General features: G+C 39.7%; 1 protein-coding gene across 1 annotated transcript in view; it reads right to left on the bottom strand.

The window, feature by feature from the left end:
- Positions 1–21155, bottom strand: part of DOK6 (docking protein 6) — a 259109-nt gene that overhangs the window by 52982 nt on the left and 184972 nt on the right. Inside the window, exon 6 of the mRNA XM_050891718.1 lies at positions 13288–13426. Coding sequence (XP_050747675.1) covers positions 13288–13426 — 139 coding nt within the window. The remainder of the gene's footprint in view (positions 1–13287; positions 13427–21155) is intronic.

Here is a 21155-nt window from a genome sequence, read left to right as displayed (position 1 = left end):
GGAGCGTTTTCTGGGGAATTCAACCTGAGATTTATGGTCTTCCAGAAGGTTCTCTCTCATGAGGTGTGTCAAGCCAAAGTTAAAAATAATGAGGCTTGCCATTGGTGCCGACTTACAAAGTCTTGTCCTTCTTCCTCTGTCTGCTTTTTTACTCTCCTTGCTCTGCTGGGTGTTCCTCTCTCTGACAAAGCTGCTCGTGTCTGACCTCAACCTGGTATGCTTTGGAGAAGATTTCAAACTATGCGAGTTTTTTCTTGGTATTGCTTGCCAAAAGATATGACATATCTTAAAGAGATATTTGGGACACCTGAAGTCCTCAATATTTTACTTGAGACTACTGGAAGGACAGCCTTTCTGACTTCATAGAAGTTGTTTTGGCCAATTTTGGAGCTGGTATGGTAAAAGTCATGGCATGAAAAAATGTCCCTCAGTGGAGAACAGACTTCAAAAACTCTCTCTAGCGTGTGGCAAGAGAGGTGAAATAAGGATGAACTCAAAATGTCCCCAGTTGGGAGAACCTTACCTGAGTAAGTCTAGGGCTGAAAAATTGGAATTCTAAGGCTTACATATGTATTTCGGCAAAAAAATGCTAGAATCTGTATTAAGAGTGTTCACTGTACAGTTATCTGAGTTTCATTCTTTCTGATAAAGCAAATGCCTTAGATCTCACAAGCTTTCTTATGAAGTTTTTCTTCTATTGTCTAAAACAGATCAGTAGTTTCCAATTACACATATTTGTGGAAATCACATTTCTTTTAGCTACTTCATTTCAGTATATAGAAATCGCTGGTACCAATGAACTTTAATAAAATGACAGTAAGACAATTTTCTGAATACTTGCTGAAACAATAATCATCAATAACCTTTCATGAATATTCCTTATTAAGCTTATCAGTGCGTGACTCCAGTACTCAGTAATACACATAGTCTTGCTGACCTCTACTTTCTGACATTTTCAGAAGTTAGTTTTATATGTCATACAAAGACATTTCAATTAAGAAGAAAATAGCAAACCCAGAATACATAAAAATTACTATTATGTAGTAAAGCCCTCTTAGATGACTCTTCAATACCTTCCAAAAGAACACTTTTCCTTCCTTCTAACTAGTTACTTTTAAACATTACAAATGCATCTTGAATCATACATACTGGGGCTAGTTATACATGTGCAATGCACATGAATGTACATGAATGTAAATTATTAGGTTTTAGCTTTGAAATATACTATGTTTTTGTAGGCAGGGGGGGCTAAAAAAATATGCCTGTGCATATGAACATACAAATAAACATATTAGTTTAATTTAAAGTAATTTATTAATTTAATATTTACTTCAGTAGCTCCATTGCCTTTAGTGGGCTTTTATAGATTTCAAATCAACTGAGAAGCTGGAATACAAAAATAAAAGGCTATTCTTTTTCACTGTGTGTGCCCACACACATGGGGATCACATCATGATCATGTATATAGACAGATACAGCCAGAGAATTCTTGACATTGCTTAGTTTTAAAATTGCAATAAGCAATCATTCAAAAGCAATGCACACACTTCTAAATAAATATACATGATGTATATCATCTTTGGAAATATTTTTTTGGGGTCCAGAAAGAAATTAAAATGAGAGACAAGAATCTCCAAATCACAGTCCAAATTTCTGCACATAAAGGAAGCTAGCGAAATTTTTGCTTCCTTACTGATGCTCATTTACTAATGTAGCAAAAATAGCTGCAAGTCAGGAACCCAGTTTGGAAAGGGGGAAACAGAGAAGTGTTTGTAAATTGCTGTATCTTTCAACATACTTGCATCAACTTAACAAATCCTACAACTGACAATTTTTCTCCATTTAATTTCATTTTCTGACAATAACTCAGGTGTTTTTTTTCCCCTGGCAAAAGTTGCTTGATGTAGTAGAGGTTGTAGTTGCATGGCCACATGCCCTGTAAGTTAAGCCTTTTGAAATCCATGGTTGCCATTTTAAGAGAGCAATCCTTTGCTTCCGTCCTGGTAAGTTCCAGCTTCACAAAACAAAGGAAATATAGAATTATACCTGTTGCCATGGAAATCTGCAACTCCATCACTTTTTTCTTCACATAATACAAAATGTATGTAAAGGTGATCACTGAACAATATGTGGGAAACATTACAGAAATGCTATCATTTTACAAATGATTTTACAAAACCTCTCAGCTAGTAGCAATTGCAACTTTTACCACTGTGTCCTACAAGGAAAAGATTAAGAATAATGAAGAGACCACAAGTTCTTTCATTTTATAAACAAGAACCTATGCTGATTTGTCAATGGATTTTGAATCACAGACACTGTAGAGATATGCATTCAACAGCCAGCCATATGAATCCATAAGAATCTTGCCTGGCAGCTACCTTTATGGAAATGGATTCTGACAGACTGAATATGTGATAAGACTAGCAGCTTTTACCCTGAGACAGTCATAAGCAACAGAGTGATGTATGCTTCTACTATAGCATGGAAAATCTTCATTAAGCCCTTGCTGCTGAATACTGCAGAATTGAAACATTTGTTAAAAACCTACGCCTGCAGTTTAGATGGGTCAGAACTCCAATACTTTTTAACATCTTCATCATCAACGTGGGCAGTGGGACAGAATCCACCCTTACCAAATTTGGGGATGACATCAAACTAGGGGGAACAGTCAAACACCCAGACGGGAGGGCTTTCATTCAGAGGGACCTCAGCAAAGAAGAGGAAAGGGCAGACAGAAATCTCATGAAGTTCAGCAATGACAGATTTTAATGCTGCAACTGGGCCAGGGCAACTCAGTGCATGAGTACAGCCTGGGGACTGAGTTACTAGGCAAAAGCTCTGCCAAAAGCACCTAGTGGTCCTGGTGGTAACATGAATGATCAGCGTACATGTGCAGTGATGGAGGTTAACCACATACTGGACCACATTAGCAAAAGCACGGCCAGTAGGTCAGGGGAAGTCACATTCCCCCACTATTTGGCACCTATGAAACCACATTTGGAGGTTCAGCTGTATTCACAGAGCCTTCAGGTTTAGGCCCTGGCACAGGAGAAATGTCAAACTGAAGAGAGTCCGGCAGAGAAACTCTAAGAAGCAGAATATGATCAGTGACACTGGATTAAGTGTTTAATGTTTATTCAGCATGAGAAGGAAAAGGCTAAGAGAAACGTAGCTCCAGTTTCTCTCTCTCTTCTTAAAGGCATGTTGTAGAGAAGACTGTTAGCAGAGATACACAGTGAAAGGACAAGAGGCAACAGTCACAGGCTATGGCAAGGGAAATTCGGGACAGACTTAAGGAAAAATTCTTCACAATGAGAGCAGCCAAGTGCTGGAATGGGTACCCATAATCTACATCCTTGGGGGTATTCAAAACTTGACTGGATAAGACCCAGGGTAACTTGGTCTAGGTTTGATGCTATCCCTGCTTTGAACAGAAGATTAGGTGAGCTGACCACCAGCAGTCCCTTACAATGCCCATTTTTCTGATCCTATATTCAATGGGTTTGAAAATCTGAGAGCTAATGAGATGTGCTGTGCCAGTGTGTTAACCTGACATTATTTTGCTTACTGTAGTAGCTGCATATCTTTATATAATACAGCTACTGTAGTAGGTGAAATAATGTCAAATCAACAGTTCAGGGACTGTACTGTCTGTACTACTGTCTTACATTTCTGATTCCTGCACAGTGCAGAGCAACTGATAAATAAAAATTGTTAGCATGGCTGGAATCATATATGGGATATCAGTAATGTAAGAACAACAACACAAGGCTGAGCAAAAAAGGAACATAAACAACCCCTATCTGGACAGGCTTTGATTAATACATATCAAAAGACAGCTTGTACTTGGAGAAGTGCCCATATTTCACATATGTTTTTTTTAGACACTAAATATCTGTTGTCTTCAGTCTAAACATAATCAGAGAGATTATTATAAATAATTTTCATGTTAAAAAATCTGTCATCTTTATAAAAAAGGAATGGAAGCAGAGGAAAAAAGCAAAATGAAGACAAAGGGTGAACTTCACCTAATTTTTGTCCTACCAACAGGTACCTGATGAGCCAAAGCACAAAAAGCACAGGAGGGATTTACAGAGTAACTTTAGGACTATTATGAGAATTTTTGATCCCCTTTCAGATTATTACTTTTTATAAGTCCCCTATTCTCTGAATAGCACTGTGCCCCTCTGTAAATCATTGATAAAGAAGTTTCTTATTAATCAGAGACAAAGCCTCAACTATTCCCTCGGGTGACATAAAGAACTCCTGAAGAGAGTTCCTGAAAAAGAGGAAGGCTTTGCTTGACAGGAGACGCAGAATGATACCATAGTTCAAAAGACTGATGAAAACCATGTGAAAAATAACTTTTTCAGAAGTTAATTCTTCTGTGAATAAGTAATTGACTATGATTCAGGATTTGTTTTGTTGTTGTTGTTGTTGCTGTGCTATTCCCAGCGTACAGCTGATTACTCTATGACCTTGGGCAATTCATACACAGCTGAATTTGGCCTTAATCTTTCTGTGCCTTATTTCACTCATTAGTATAATTATTATAATAATACCTGTCTCCTGAGAGCATCAGGTGGCTTCATCAGCTATTATTTTTGCTAATAATAATAAGAGCTCTACAGGCTACTTTATTTTACAAGAAACAGTTTTCTCAAAATAGCAGGTACGAGATTAATAATAAATTAAGCCCATTGGAGAACGGGCTTGAGAATTATTTTTCGAGTAATCCTTAAGTCAATATAACCTGCTCCTCTGTTAAAAGAGTTTGATGACATAAACCTACCAGCACAGTTACACAAGCAAGTTGTTTTAAATGTACACAATGCCAAAGAAAACTTCCCTTCCATATTAAATGCTTCTCAGAGTTTAGTTAAGGGGAGGGCTAGGAATAGCCAAGTCAGGCATGCAACAACTACCGTATAATTACAGCGACCATTCCTAATTTATCACTCATAACACCCACGGCTTTTAGCAAATAAGACCGCTAATCAAATCATCAATTTTGTTCAGGGAAAGTTCTTTAGCTCTTCACTTTCTGCATTTTCCGGAAACAAACATGAATTTCAACTTGACAGTGCCTTTCCAACTACTTTGATAGCTCTGTAAACATGTAAACATTACAAATGAGCTTATGTCACTAACCTTCAAATCCAATTATATACAAATAAAACTTTGTAAAGTTGAAATAAATGATACCTGACTTCTAAGAAATTTGTACCTAGTTCTTGAAAAAATTCCTAGAAATGTAGATAGCTACATGGATTTTTAAAGCACCTACGTGCTAAATTCTCAGGAGGGTTTGCATCTTCAGATACCTTACTATGCAAATATCTTTGCCTTGTTGCATTTAAACAAACTAACAGACCCTAGCTGCTTAAATCGAAATGTTCACAATACAGCATACCTGCATGCAAACAGCTAAATGAGGTGAACAGAACAAGGAAAACAGTGTTCATAGGATTCACGTATGCAGCTTTAAGATTGATTCATAGGATGGAGCAGGCTCCTGGCAGACAAGAAACTCTGCTGTCTCCGTTATGAGACACCTCTGTGAAGCTTTTATTACAAGTTTTGGTTCAGCTCCTACTTTATATTAGGAGGAAGACAGATTTCAATCTGAGTTTTAGGTAGCACAATAGACAGAAAGCTAGAAGAACATTATAAAATTATACAAAATATTCCAGAAATTTTTAAGAAGGCAAGAATGAGAGCAATTTCTAGGTTAGGATATGCATCCATGTGGTGAGGTATGTGGGTTTTAGTCCCTAGGACAGGGACTTTTTGCATTCAAGATCATCCAGCCCAATGCCTAGGGATAAGAGAGATTTCAAAACTGTGTCAGGCAAGGGAGGAATTGAATTTTTCCCACCATCCTCTGAATGAGAGCCCTCATGACTACTACTACTTCAAAAACATTCAAAACTCCAGTGCAAGCTCTAGTGAACAGTTTTCAAATGGCAAAACGGCATTTAAATTACATCACCGACTACCAAAATATCTGATACACTCTTATGCAAGGACTTGCCAGCTCCGCTCTCGCACCTACCCACGGCACTTACCTACACACTGCACAAACCTTTATGTTGTCTGCAGTGTTTCTGACATGACAAATAGCTCTGTTCCCCCACTGCGTACGAGCAGCTGCACTAACCCTTTGTTACCATAGTAAAGACTTGCCCTGTACTGCGGTTTCATTCAAACACACAGCAAACATCCAGCAACAACCACCACCTGCAGCGTCCCCTGGAGAAGCAGGGCTTTACAGCTCCTCGTCTCACTGCCTGCAAGGTACCCGATAGGAGACAGTAGACTCCTGCACCTGATGGAAGAAGAGGCCAGCAAAAAAGGTGTTGACTTGGTAAGAAAGGAATAGGCAGTGGCCGTGGAAGTTCAGATTTCATGGCAAGATGAAGTATTTTCTTTCAGGAAGTGAATGGCACCTGCTGCACAGTATTCGAATGCTGCTGCACTGTTTGAATGTCTATTATTGGATATGAGTAATAGTCCCTGAAAAAATGCCAATGAAATACGTCTACATTCAAGGAAATATTTTCTTTCAAATAAGATCAAGAAATAAAACAGCTCCAGTTGGAGGAATCATTAACTGCCGCTGAAACCAAGCCTGAATTTTCACAACCCCCCTACTTTCTTCTGAAGTGGTGAATGTCGGGAATAGACTTGCGACCCAACCCTAGGATTTACTTCATCTAAGTACACACAGTTTTCTGAGCCTGAAGACTAACAAAGAGCCTGGCAAAATTCTTAAAAAATTCTCACAGAAAAATCAGTCTCAGGAAAAATGTCATTATGTGCTTAATGAACCAAGAACCCTATGGGAAATTACTGATACTTATGGGAACTGGGTTTACAAAACTCAGACCTAAAAGTACACAGATTCTGACTTAGGGGGAAAAAAAAAAAAAGAAGTCAGCATTCTTGTTTTTGTTGTTAATCTTGGCAAGATTTACAGCTGGTCATGGCTTGCCAGTGGACAGACAGATCCTGCAGTGGAACACTCCCAATTTTCTATTACCGGTTTCCACCACAAAGAAGGGTGAGCTTTACTTCTCTAGAAGTCCTCTCCTGCCAAAAGCGCTGCAAGGCTATTTCAGCTTTAACCTGTAACTTTCAAAGACCTCTAGAACAAGTAATCAAAATAAGCTTCACAACACCTGTGCGAACCAAGTAAACAATTCACCAACTATGTATTGCAATAAAGCAGCCAGCTTTTTACAGGGTTATAAAGTTTCTAAACAAACATTATACAGCAACACGATACAGTAGTTTCAGATGGGAAATACAGAACAATATTGAGCTAAGTATTTGCATGAACAACTGACCTGAGGCTATACTTTAGCTTATATAAAGTGCATGAGTTCATGAATGATCATATGTATTCAGAACCTCAGTACTTGAGTTTATACATAACTTGGAAACAGAAGAAAACGTACTAAGAGACCAATGTGTCATGACATAGGATCATCTATGGATGAACTCTGGAATTTACTTCTCCATTTTCTCCTCCAGGTATTGACTTGACCCAAATGCACTTAGGCAGAATTACAACATAAAAGAACTTTGTCATATTAAGTAAATTGCAGTGCTGAAATGGAGCCCAAAAGACATATATTTTAACTAAATATTTCATATAATCATGGGTGGGCAGCCTCCACTAGTGTCTCTCTGAATTTCCGATACTTCACAAGTTGAAAATAATAGTTACACCATTGCACAAAGACATAAATAACAACCATAAACCAGACAAAGCCCTGAAGATGCATTGGCAAAGGTAGGATACTTCAAATTTAAACCATCATTTTAAAATGAAAATTTAGAATGTTTGATGCATTTGTTGATGACGTTCAATCCTGTAGTGTTTCAATGAGTATGTTTAGGTTGTGATCAGGTTAAAAATACATGAAGAAATACATAGTACAAACTTGTTTAACAGAGCAAAGATAAATTAAAAGTTCACTATGAAGCTAATGCTGTTATTTTCTCCAGCCTCGGAGTTTTTTTTCTTTTCTGATTCTAAGACAATTTACATTGATATTCTTCATTCTATTTACATTCTGATTAATACCATGCCTGACAACCCTGTCATTTATATTTATCCTCAGACCAGTCCTATGAAATACTGTTACCCTTGGCATTCTGTTCCAGATAAGAAAGAGAAAGATTAAATGACTCACAGGCTTATTTCTCAGCCACCTTCTTCTTCAACCTCTCCTCAAGCCCAGTTCCATTGCCTGATATTCGTCTTCTTTGGCATATTCATTATTTCCCTCCTAATAACTTTTTTTAAAAATAATATATAAACTCATTGATACTATCTTTTTTAAATGACAGAAACCTATCAGGATGACTCATTCACTTATATTAAGTTGAATATTAGAGACAAGACTTGTAAATAATGAGAATGGAAGAAAAATATACAGATGCAGTGTTTCATAAAGGTGTTTATCTTCTGGTAAATGTAAAAAGGATCACAATCTAAAATGACATTATTTTTACAGCTCTGCTGTCTAAAGCAAAACAAGTGTCATAGAATATTTCCTCTGATAATGTTATGAAATTTGCACCATTATAATTTCTTCATGCATTTATACTTCAGTCTTACTGATCTTTGACTAACTTCAGCTGGTTAACATGAACTTTAGTGCTATCTTATTTAGAATTATTGTTTTACACATTGTAAATTTTTATTCTTTTGAGATTACATAATAGGTTTTTACTGGCAGCTCTTGAAATACGTGATTTATAAGGTTACAAAAGTATGACTATTTCCTTAGCGTGCCTACTTCATATGTGTAGTCATAATATGAGAAATCTACAGTTCTTAACCCCCCATTTTATATACTTGAACAACAGTGGGTGCAGAAGTTACATCAGGAGTGTTTTCAGTGGAGGCTGAGTGGCAGAACATCAAAGCTGGCATTACGGAGGAAAATCAGGTCTTGAATTCCAATGCCATGTGACAGTAAGCACGTTGTCATCCTGGTGTAGAGGTTAGATAGACAAGTGCTGCTGAGAACAACTGTGTTCAGATGCTAGTGTGTGAAAATTATCTTCACTGAGATTCTTTAAAAAAAGATCACCAAAACCACCATCATTGCAAGAAGGAGAATACTCAGCATTTACAGAAGGTGAATTATTTTTTTTTCCTTCTTTCCTCAGGATGGGATAACCAGGAAGATCTGATTGTTCATAGGTGCCTCTGTAAACCAATTCAGTTCAGTAACCCTGCAGAATCCTCTTCCTTTTAGCTATTTTTTTTTGCCAAATTAGCAAACTGAATTGACTCCCCAAGTCAGATAAGCACCTGAGCTAACAGAAGGGAAGTAGAAGGAGCTTGCAGCCCAGCTTGGGGACAGAGGAGGGATGGAAGAGCTGGCTGTTAGACACTCAGATGTGCATCTTCCATGCTCAACATTAGACTACAGTTAGTGGGGATACACGCTATTCTTGAGGCTATCACTTTTTTTTTTTGTAATTCCAGGACTGCCAGTCCAACCAGATTTCTAAATGTTACATTTAAAAACAAAAGGGGAGGTGGTGTGTATGTGTGTGCAAAAGAAGAGGTATGTAAGAATGCAGACTATTCAGGTGATAAAACCAGAGTTGATGACACTCTCATATAAATAATACCACAGCACTAAATAAAATCTTGTAAATAGAAAGCCAGTCATTGTTCATTTTAATTAATTTATTGTGTTGATACTGAAAAACTACTAGCAAAACACCCCCATATCGCCCCCTCCCCTCAAAGAACCACCCACAAGCAAAAATTATAATCTGTATTACGCTGATCCATTAAAAAAGCGAAGACTGAAAAAAGTGAATATACAGATAACAATTTCCCTGAAAAGAATTTCAATTTAATTACTTGCATTGGCCCAAATTTGCTATTGTCTCAAACAAAGTGAGCATAAAACACTACCACGTTGCCAATTTAATGTCTCAAACTCAATCAAAAAGACCACCTGAGCTAAATTAGATCATTGTCCTCTTTGCCATAGCATTTGAATAAAATCCAGTCTGCTTTGGTCACAGTAAAACCAATAAACGACTCGAAACCACACCTATGCCAGGGACTACTGATCCCGCATTTCAGGTCCTTCTTCCAGTGTTATAGTTTGAAAGGGAAATGTGCAGAAGACAAAAGTGTGCATGTGACTGCCTACTTAAACTGTCTGGGCTTCTCCTGCTTGTGATGACAATGAGGCAGACTTGGTACAGCATTAGCTGCCACAGAACAATTTTGCTTCCAGTCCATGCCCTTTCGAAGGTAATGGGAAGAATTAGTTTCCTTCTCATGTCTCTCTCTTATTAACATAGTTATCTAGCATGATACTTGGCTTGAGTAATAGATTTCTTAGCATAAAAATGAATTTATTGCTTAGTATTCCGAAGCAGCATTTTTGTGTGCAGAGACCTCCATAAATGGAGTAAATGTGGCCTGTGGCTGCCCACAGTACCTTTATCTGAGAAGTCTCTGGCAGCAGTAACTAAGTTTACCTTTTTTCTTCTGCCAGAATTTTTTTCTGTTTTTTTTGTGTGTTTTGTGTCTTTTTGCTTTTTTTATCAGTAAGGTGACACACTTTGTGTATTCATTATGAGAGCTAATCATAATCTATATATTTCATCAAGGTTCCTTTAGTAAAAAATGCACTTTGACTTCCTTTATAAACTGTGTTCACTTTTTATAATATTGGATTACAACCTATTATAATCTGGAAAAATTTAAATGAAACTTCAGTGTATTAATTACTTAAAATATGTTAACATGTAGGACAGAACACACAAATATTCAAGAGTCTTTTCTAATATATAACTTCTAATGATTGGAAGGAAGAAGTAAAGATGGAATTACCATTACGTTTCTTCCCTTTTTCTGATTTGTATAATAATGGATATGCCGTTAAGCTTCCTTTACTTTTAAAAATTTCTTTCATTTTCACCTTTATTAAAAAAAAGAAGATTTAATTCTATAATATTAAACATGAGCTGTTCATTACAGAAAGGGTCAGGAAAGAGCAAAAAACCCCAAGTATAGAGCTATAGATACAAAGGATCAAAGGTCAAGCTTTGGGAAGACCTAAAAGACATTTATGGCCTGTAGATCCCTGATTTAAAAATACACTCTTGCTTGTATTTCAATTTCAGATCTTATGGAAAAAACATACTTAGGCATTTGGTGAAACTGTTGGATTTAGATATCAGAGAAGTAATTATACTTAGTAAAAGGAAAATAACACATACTTAGTCTATTTAATATCTTCAGATTTTGTTTCTAATATGAATACAACTCAAATGCTGCAGATGACACAGATGACCCCTTGAATGTTCAGCACCCCATCAGTCAGGAGCAGCTGAGCTTCCAAAATCAAACCAACATTAGCTTACTAGTTGAAGTATAAAATCAACAGATTTTTCAGCCTCTTTTACACAGCCCACAGCTTCTACGCAGCCTACGGCAGCCTACAGCAAGCCTCTACCGATCTCCCTCTGCAGATCACAGCGCAGCCTCATCCAGGAGCCAAGTACATTATACACTGCGTGGCTGATGAGTCATTTCTATTTCTGAGCCTGCTCTCAGAGTTTGATATTACATACCATATGGCCACAGGCTTCATAAATGAGGTTTCAAGGAAGTCATCTGATGGCAGAATGGAAACGGCTTTGCTAAGCAGCAAAGCTGCTAATCGATAGGTGAAAGACCTGAAAGTGGTGGTTCCATGAAAGGAAAATCCTGTATGATCCTGGTCTAAGCACTTACTACGGCAGTAGGAAAATGCTCTGATTTCTCTTACTAGTGTAGACACTTTAAAAGCAGACTTATTTATAATGATGCTTTTTCCTGGTTTTGGACTATTATTCAATTACTTTCTGCCCAGCAGAATGCAGTTGTTTTTTGCCAGCACTTCTGCCACTTCAGATGCTCTTCCATTTACTCTACCATCTTCTCCTGGACTTTCTAGCAATTGCTCCTGTGTCTCTAATCTTATTTTAATCTTGATTGTGAACTCTCCTCTTCCTGCTTTTTCTGTCCGAAGTCCGAATCTTAAATATTGTGCAAATGCTCCTACTTTGTCTACTTTTATTGAAAAACTCATCCACCTTTCTTCATAAACCACCAAAAAAGTCACTTTTTATGGCTTCCCATCTCGGATCTTACTTAGAGACATGCAGAGTATGAGGGGAGCATTCAACATAACAGACTTTTGACATGGAAATCTAAGTCTTTTTCAAGTTTCTTTTTCAGTAAATAGAGGAAGATAGACTTATCTGAGGAGTAATTAGAAGAAGGAGTTGAACATTGGGGTCTTAAGTTGCCCTTTGAAAGAGCCTTTCTCTCAGAAGTGTGAGCAAGATATTTTGACAGTGATGGAGTGTGCAGGGAGAGGATCATGTAAGTCATGTTTGCATGACTGTGGGCACGTACATGGTGGGCAACGGAAGGAAGGAAGGAAGAGAGAGTCACTGGAAATGGTGCAATTACCCTCAAATCTCTTTCTAGGGACAAAGATACGTGGAGAATGGTGGTCATCTGAGAAGAAAAGCATGCAGACCAGGTTCCCTGGCCTCCCCATATCTTTCCTCTCTGGTGGATATAAAGGCAGCTTCAAACCACAGTTGAAAATTATCTTTCCAGAATGATCATTTAAGACCATCTCTACTTCTAAGCATACAGGGAACACTTCTTTTCTTTTTGTCTTAAAAAACTCCAAACTTTTCAGTAGTCACTTAAAGATGACTTGTGCAAACTGGAAATTCTGAACTTAAAATAAAAAAATAGCTCTTTTTGAACACACATTGCACTGCTACTTATTATAGTGTAGTGAAAGTAATTTCTTTCGGGGGTTAAGAAAAACAGAAAATGTCTGCTGTCACCTAGGAGTGTTTATACTGGACTTTTTTTTTTTCACCTGTGAGGCCATGAGGAGCAATTAACACTCATTCATCGATAGTCAACTCACAGCTGGCTTCAGCTTAAAGGCTTAATCTTTGAGTAACGGAGCCACAATTTTCAAGAAGGTAACCATGGATCTCGCGTTTAATGCTATCCACCGTTCCAAAAAGACACCAACAGATCATTGTATAGCACACGCTGAAAAACCCTGACCATGAAAATACATAAATCCAAAAGTCTGTTTTGTCTTAGCCATACAGCTAATACCATCATTACAGCTGAATCCACGGACTGGCATTACTCCATACTTTTGTTCATTACCAATTTTTACAAGTTTAAAGATTTTGGTGAAGGGACCTTACCCTTGCCTTCTGCTCCATCTCCATCATTAATCTTTCATGTTGCTCTGCTATTGCCAGTGTTGCAGAATGGACTTTCTGATATATCATTTCTCCTTCTCGTGTCTGAAAGGTGAACAGCCCTTCTCCTGTGTCACACATCCTGCAGTGAGATTTAAGCAGAATGGAAGGAAAAAAAATGAGTACTGTGTAATTTTTATCTAACTATTATAAAAAGTGCACACCTTGCAGTAGAAAATGCTGACTTCTGTAGTTAAACTCTGGAATTCGGTATATCTGCAGTTATTTTTACCATTGAAGAGAGACATATTCCAAGATATGTGCAGAACTTCATGAACATAACCTTTAAATTCAGTTTTAATCATCATCTGGATAGTGAAAAAGAAGTTTTATCACAGAATAAAAACTTGAGGTAACACAGTCAGCTATTTCCGGCATTGTTTCAAATGTCTGCACTGGTACATGGGAGCTAAATTTAATTCTCTTAACCAATTGATGCCAGAAGTACATAGCACATCATTACTTTGAAAAGTTGACATTTTAAGAGAACATTGACCAATCAAGAATGCTATTATGGTTACTCACTACAAAGAAGCTGTATTGAAAGACAGCATTAAGAGGGTTAAATTATAACTGTCTCTGTTAGTACATTTATGTGAGGCAGTGTCTAAAGCTATCTTGATAATTACAAAAGCCATTCAGTCTGTTTGACAATAGGAACAGTATTTCTGTAGTATAAGAAGATTAAATAGTGAAAAAAAACCCCAGAAATAAAATTTACGTTCTTCTTTTGAGAGAGCAACTGCTGTTATCCTTATCTGTGATATTGCTGTGGCATTATTCTGAGGAAGAAGAGTGGTGCATGGTAAATGCAATGACAAAGAGGGCTGGGAAACATAGAAAATGGGAGTAGACAACAGTGTTAGACTATTGAGTGACCGTTACTTAGAGGATATATATGGTGTTAAACAGTGGTGCAATTCGACATATTTATATTAGTAGTTCCATTATATTATCAGTGTCTGATTTCTGTATTTTTATAGACTTCTTGCAATTTTAGAAATGGAATTAAAAAATCCTTTTTATTTGGTCTGATATTTCCTGTAAAGATTTTCAGTTATCTGTGATAGAAAATTGTTGACTTGAGTCACTGATGCATAACATCCTTCAACAATAAAAGATTTTTATTTGTCTTAAAATAGCAGATTCCTTTAATGTTTTGGTTGTTTAAATTATTTTTAAGGACATCTAATTATTTCAATATCCCAGCACCTTCAGCATGGCTCCAGAAAGCCCAAGGCATACAGAATTACAAAGCATTTTAGAAAAATGTGTCCTGAATAGTCTAACATTCTAAAAGGTTTTTAAATATCAATATCTTTAGAGTTTGCATCCCAGATCCTGTATGATTATTCATACATTAAATTTTACAAAATATTTTCCCATCAAATGAACACATAGATCTATATTGTTTTAATTAAATAATCATTTAAATATATCTCCTGCTATATTACATGCACGCACACACACACACACACACACACACTATTATATTACAGATTTTTGAAAATGGAATAATTATTTTCATGACACTTATCTTTTTGTCAAATTAGAATACAGCTTCCTACACAATTTTATTTCAAAACTCATCTGAACAGGACTATTCTGCTGTATAAGAGACTACTGAGAGTTCAGCAGTTGCTTTTGATTTCAAGACTGACCAGTGAAAATAAAACCTTATTAACACTTACAAAATCTTTGCCTGTTCACTGGAGGAGAAATACTTTCATGAGCCTACTATAAAGAACTTATGCATGGCTGTGTTTGGGAAGAACAGAAAGTATTGGAGGCAGAAACAGATAAATCACCTGAGGTGATTCTAGAAAATACCTGGTGCAAATACTTAGTGATGATCAACTGAGATGTTGAAAAAAAGGTCATAGTCTTAAGAATAGATGATTCATGATGTTACCCATATGGATATTATCCATAATTCTGGAATAAAAATAGCCTTCTCCATCCCAAGATGTTGTTCTGGTTTTGGCTGAGATAGAGTTAATTTTCTTCTTAGTAGCTGGTATAGTGCAGCGTTTTGGAATTAGTAGGAAAATAATGTTGATAACACACTGAGGTTTTTAGTAGTTGCTAAGTAGTGTTTATACTAAGTCAAGGATTTTTCAGCTTCTCATGCCCAGCCAGCAAGAAGGCTGGAGGGGCACAAGAAGCTGGGAGGGGACACAGCCAGGACAGCTGACCCAAACTGGCCAAAAGAATATTCCATACCATGTGACATCATGCCCAGTATATAAACTGAGGGGAGTTGGCCGGGAGGGGCGGATCGCTGCTTGGGAACTGACTGGGCATTGGTCGGCGAGTGGTGAGCAATTGCATTATGCATCACTTGTTGCGTATATTCTAATTCTTTTAGTATAATTATTGCCATTTTATTATTATCATTATTATTATTTTCTTCCTCTCTGTCCTATTAAACTGTCTTTATCTGAACCCACATTTTTTTTTTTTTTCCCTATTCCCTCCCCCATCCCACTGGGTGGGGGAGTGAGCGAGCGGCTGCGTGGTGCTTAGTTGCCAGCTGGGGTTAAACCACAACAGTTCTTTTTGGTGCCCAATGTCAGGCTCGACGGGTTGAGATAACGACAAATCTGACTGGAATGAGTTAGAACAAATTTGTTATAAGCATTCATTATATTACTTCAATAGTCGCTGGTCACAATGTTGATTTATTTGCTTTCAAAGTTGGTGCACTTGTTCTTAAAGGTGTGTTATGTAATACCTTACTTGCAGTATATGCTCCCTGTTGCACTGTTTATCACCTGTGGGAAGTGGGCTAGAGTTATTATGTTGTTGTACTTTGTAATACTGGCTTATGATACGATAAAATTGCTGGTCGTGAAACTAATCTGGTATTTGTACTCAGCATTGCTGTCATCTCCGTACTTCGGGAGCCATCTATCAGAAGCTATTAATAATTACACCTTTCACCTTTTCTCATTGGAGAGCCAACCCATGGGGGAGACACATTCCTTCACCTTCCCTTTCTCCTTCAGGCAAATTACAATAGCTCTTGAGAATTTTGAATATCCTTGGGATGTTCAAACCAGCATGTTCCTATTGCTATGTCTCTGAATGTGTTCCAGGTCTTGTTTAAGGTTAAACAACTGTTTAAGAATATCACTCAGAGATCTGCCCCGAGGCTGGATAATCATGGGAGGCATGGCATGTGGGAGAATATGGGCAGGTATCTAGAGAACTTCTCACCTCCAGTGGTTTGGAACTTTACTTCTGAACAACTACAGGACCCTGATAAAGCGATAGAATATTTGAAAGGATAAAATGCTGTGGCTATTCCAAAGAGGCACAACATACCGCACTCTGCTGGGCCCTGGCCAGTATCTACCAAACACCGCTCGATACTATGCAGCACCCTCACGGGGAAGGGAGGGAACACAGTCTGACAGGCACTGTGGCTACTCCAACCCCGGTGACAGGCACTGCGGCTACTCCAACCCCTGCAACAGACACTGCGGCTAGTCCAACCCCAGTGACAGACATCGCGGCTACTCCAACCCCGGTGACAGGCACTGCAGCTGAATCAGAGAACCAACCTGTGCCGGTATCAGTTGCCCCTATACAGAAGAAGAAATACACAAAAAAATCAGTTTGTTTAGTAAGGGATGAAGATGAACCAGTGTCATCACGAGAACAGGAGGAAGAGGCAGAACCAGAGATAATCACCCAATCCCTATCCCTGAGTGAGCTGCAAGATAAGCGAAAAGACTTCAGCCGTCGTCCAGGCGAGCACATTATCACCTGGCTGCTCCGACGCTGGGATAACAGAGCCAGTAGTTTGGAATTAGAGGGTAGGGAAGCCAAGCAGCTGGGATCCCTTTCTAGGGAAGGGGGCATTGATAAGGCGATTGGAAAAGGGACACAAGCCCTCAGCCTCTGGAGGCGACTCCTGTCTAGCATGAAGGAAAGGTATCCCTTCAAGGAAGATGTTACATGTCAACCAGGCAAGTGGACCGACATGGAAAGAAGAATCCAGTACCTGAGGGAATTAGCCGTGTTAGAGATGATCATGACCTGGACAATGCACAATTACCCAGAGATCCAGACGAAGTCCAATGCGCATGACCCATGTGGTGGAAGTTTGTACGGAGCGCACCACCGTTGTATGCCAAGCCATTGGCAGTACTGACCTCAAAAGACGAAGAAGCACTGACGGTGGATGAAATTGCTCACCAACTCTGGCAATATGAAGAAAATCTCTCTTCCTCCCTATGAGCTGCATCTCAGCTGTGGAAAAACTGTCCGAAATGTCCAAAAAACTGATCAAAGGGATTGAAAAGTCCTACTCCCCACCTGTATGAACCAGTATCTCAGCTATTAGGAGTGAGCATTCCTCTGATCAAGAGAGAGAATATAGAAGGTACACACCACGGGGTACCCTTGGTTTTACCTGCGTGACCACGGAGAGGACATGAGGAAGTGGGATGGAAAACCTACCTCGACCCTAGATGCATGGGTACATGAGTTGCGAGGAAAAACAGTCACAAAAGGGGATTCTTCCAGGAAAAATGCCGCTCCAGTTTCCAGCGGACAATTCCCTAGACAAAGTAGAAGGGCTGATCTTACTTCTGATCCTCTTGAAGGGACTTCTAAGTCATTTTTACAAGAAGCAAGTAATGAATACTCTGACTAGATTAGAGGGGCCCTGTCTCAAGCCAGGTGGAGGAAAGGGACAACTGGGTTTGTTGGACTGTGTGGATCTGATGGCCTGGCACATCAGACTCATAGGAGTATAAGGCTCTAGTAGACACCGGTGCACAGTGTATTCTAATGCCACCAAGTTATAAAGGGGCAGAACTCATCTGTATTTCTGGTGTGACAGGAGGATCCCAACAGCTGACTATATTGGAGGCTGAAGTGAGCCTAACTGGGAATGAGTGGCAGAAACACCCCATTGTGACTGGCCCAGAGGCCCCATGCATCCTTGGCACAGACTATCTCAGGAGAGGGTATTTTAAGGACCCAAAATGGTATCGGTGGGCTTTTGGTATAGTTGCCTTGGAGACGAAGGAAATTAAACAGCTGTCTACCTTGCCTGGTCTCTTGGAGGACCCTTCTGTTGTGGGGTTGCTGAGGGTTGAAGAACAAGTGCCAATCGCTACCACAACAGTGCACCGGCGGCAATATTGTACCAACTGAGACTCCCTGATTCCCATCCATAAGCTGATTCATCGACTGGAGAGCCAAGGAGTGATCATCAAAACTTGTGACCCTTATGGCCAGTGTGAAAGTCTAAAGGAGAGTGGAGACTAACAGTAGACTATCACGGCCTGAATGAAGTCACGCTGCCGCTGAGTGCTGCCATGCCAGACATGCTAGAACTTCAATACGAACTGGAGTTGAAGGCAGCCAAGTGGTACGCCACAACTGATATCGCTAATGCATTTTTCTCAATCCCTTTGGCAGCAGAGTGCCGGACACAGTTTGCTTTCACTTGGAGGGGCATCCAGTACCCCTGGAATCAACTCCCCCAGGGGTGGAAACACAGCCCCACCATTTGCCATGGACTAATCCAGACTGCACTGGAACAGGGTGAAGTTCCAGGACACCTGCAATGCATTGATGACATCATTGTATGGGGCAACACAGCAGAAGAAGTTTTTGAGAAAGGGAAGAAAATAGTCTGAATCCTTCTGAAAGCTGGTTTTGCCATAAAACAAAGTAGGGTGAAGGGATCTGCACAGGAGATCCAGATTTTAGAATGGTAAGATGGACATCGTCACATCCCAATGGATGTGATCAACAAAGTAGCAGCTATGTCTCCACCAACTAGTAAAAAGGAAACACAAGCTTTCTTAGGCATTGTGGATTTTTGGAGAATGCATATTCCAAATTACAGTCTGACTGTAAGCCTTTCTATCAAGTGACTCAGAAGAAGAATGATTTTAAATGGGGCCCTGAGCAACAACAAGCCTTTGAAAAAATTAAAAGGGACATTGTTCATGCAGTAGCCCTTGGGCCAGTCTGGGCAGGACAAGATATTAAAAATGTGCTCCGTACTGCAGCCGGGGAGAATGGCCCTACGTGGAGTCTCTGGCAGAAAGCACCTGGGGAGACCCGAGGCCCACCCCTAGGGTTTTGTAGTTGGGGATACAGAGGATCTGAGGCTCTCTATACTCTAACTGAAAAAGAGATACTGGCAGCATATGAAGGAGTTTGAGCTGCCTCGGAAGTGGTTGGTACTGAACCACAGCTCCTGTTGGCACCCCAAATGCCGGCGCTGGGCTGGATGTTCAAAGGCAAGGTTCCCTCTACACATCATGCAACTGATGCTACTTGGAGTAAGTGGGTTGCACTGATCACACAAGAGACTCGAATAGAAAACCCCAGTCGCCCAGGAATTTTAGAAGTGATCACGGACTGGCCAGAAGGCAAAGATTTTGGAATATCAGCAGAGGAGGAGGTGCTGAAGAGGCCCCACTGTATAATCAACTGCCAGAAAATGAGAGGCAATATGCCCTGTTCACTGATGGGTCCTGTCGCATTGTAGGAAAACATTGGAGGTGGAAGGCTGCAGTATGGAGTCCTATAGGACAAGTTGCACAAACTACTGAGGGAAAAGGTGAATCGAGTCAGTTTGCAGAGGTGAAAGCCATCCAGCTGGCTTTAGACATTGCTGAATGAGAAAAATGGCCAGTACTTTATCTCTATACTGACTCTTGGATGGTGGCAAATGCTCTGTGGGGGTGGCTACAGCAATGGAAGCAGAGTAACTGGCAGCGCACAGGTAAATCCATCCGGGCTGCTGAATTATGGCAAGATATTGCTTCCCAGCTAGAGAACTTGGTTGTAAAAGTATGTCATGTAGATGCTCATGTACCCATGAGTTGGGCCACTGAAGAACATCAAAAGAACCATCAGGTGGATCAGGCTGCTAAGATTGAAGTGGCTCAGGTGGATCTTACCTGGCAACATAAGGGTGAATTATTTATGGCTCAGCGGGCCCATGACACCTCAGGCCATCAAGGAAGAGAGGCAACGTATAATGGGCTCGTGATCGAGGGGTGGACTTGACCATGGATGCTATCAGACAGGTCATCCATGAATGTGAAACATGCACTGCAATCAAGCAAGCCAAGCGTTTAAAGCCTCTCTGGTATGGAGGACGATGGCTGAAATGGAAATATGGGGAGGCCTGGCAGATTGACTGTATCACACTCCCACAAACCCGCCAAGGCAAGTGCCATGTGCTTACAATGGTGGAAGCAACCACCGGCCGTCTGGAAACATATCCTGTGCCCCATGCCACCGCCCGGAACACTATCCTGGGCCTTGAAAAGCAAGTCTTATGGTGACATGGCACCCCAGAAAGAATTGAGTCAGACAACAGGACTCATTTCTGAAACACCCTCATAGACACCAGGGCCAAAGAGCACGGCATTGAGTGGGTATATCACATCCCCAATCATGCACCAGCCTCTGGGAAAATTGAACGATATAATGGACTGTGAAAGACCACATTGAGAGCAATGGAGAGTGGGACCTTCAAACATTGGGATACACATTTAGCAAAAGCCACCTGGTCAGTCAACACTAGAGGATCTGCCAATCGGGCTGGTCCTGCCCAGTGAAAACTTCTACATACTGTAGAAGGGGATAAAGTCCCTGTAGTGCACATAAAAAACATGCTAGGGAAGACAGTCTGGGTTACTCCTGCCTCAGGCAAAGGCAAACCCATTCATGGGATTACTTTTGCTCAAGGACCTGGGTGCACTTGGTGGGTGATGTAGAAGGATGGGGAAGTCCGATGTGTGCCTCAAGGGGATTTGATTTTAGATGAG

Source organism: Gymnogyps californianus, chromosome 2, assembly GCF_018139145.2.
Source record: "Gymnogyps californianus isolate 813 chromosome 2, ASM1813914v2, whole genome shotgun sequence".
NCBI lineage: Eukaryota > Metazoa > Chordata > Aves > Accipitriformes > Cathartidae > Gymnogyps > Gymnogyps californianus.
Note: the sequence above shows the minus strand (reverse complement) of the source record. Positions and strands in the feature narration are given on the sequence as shown.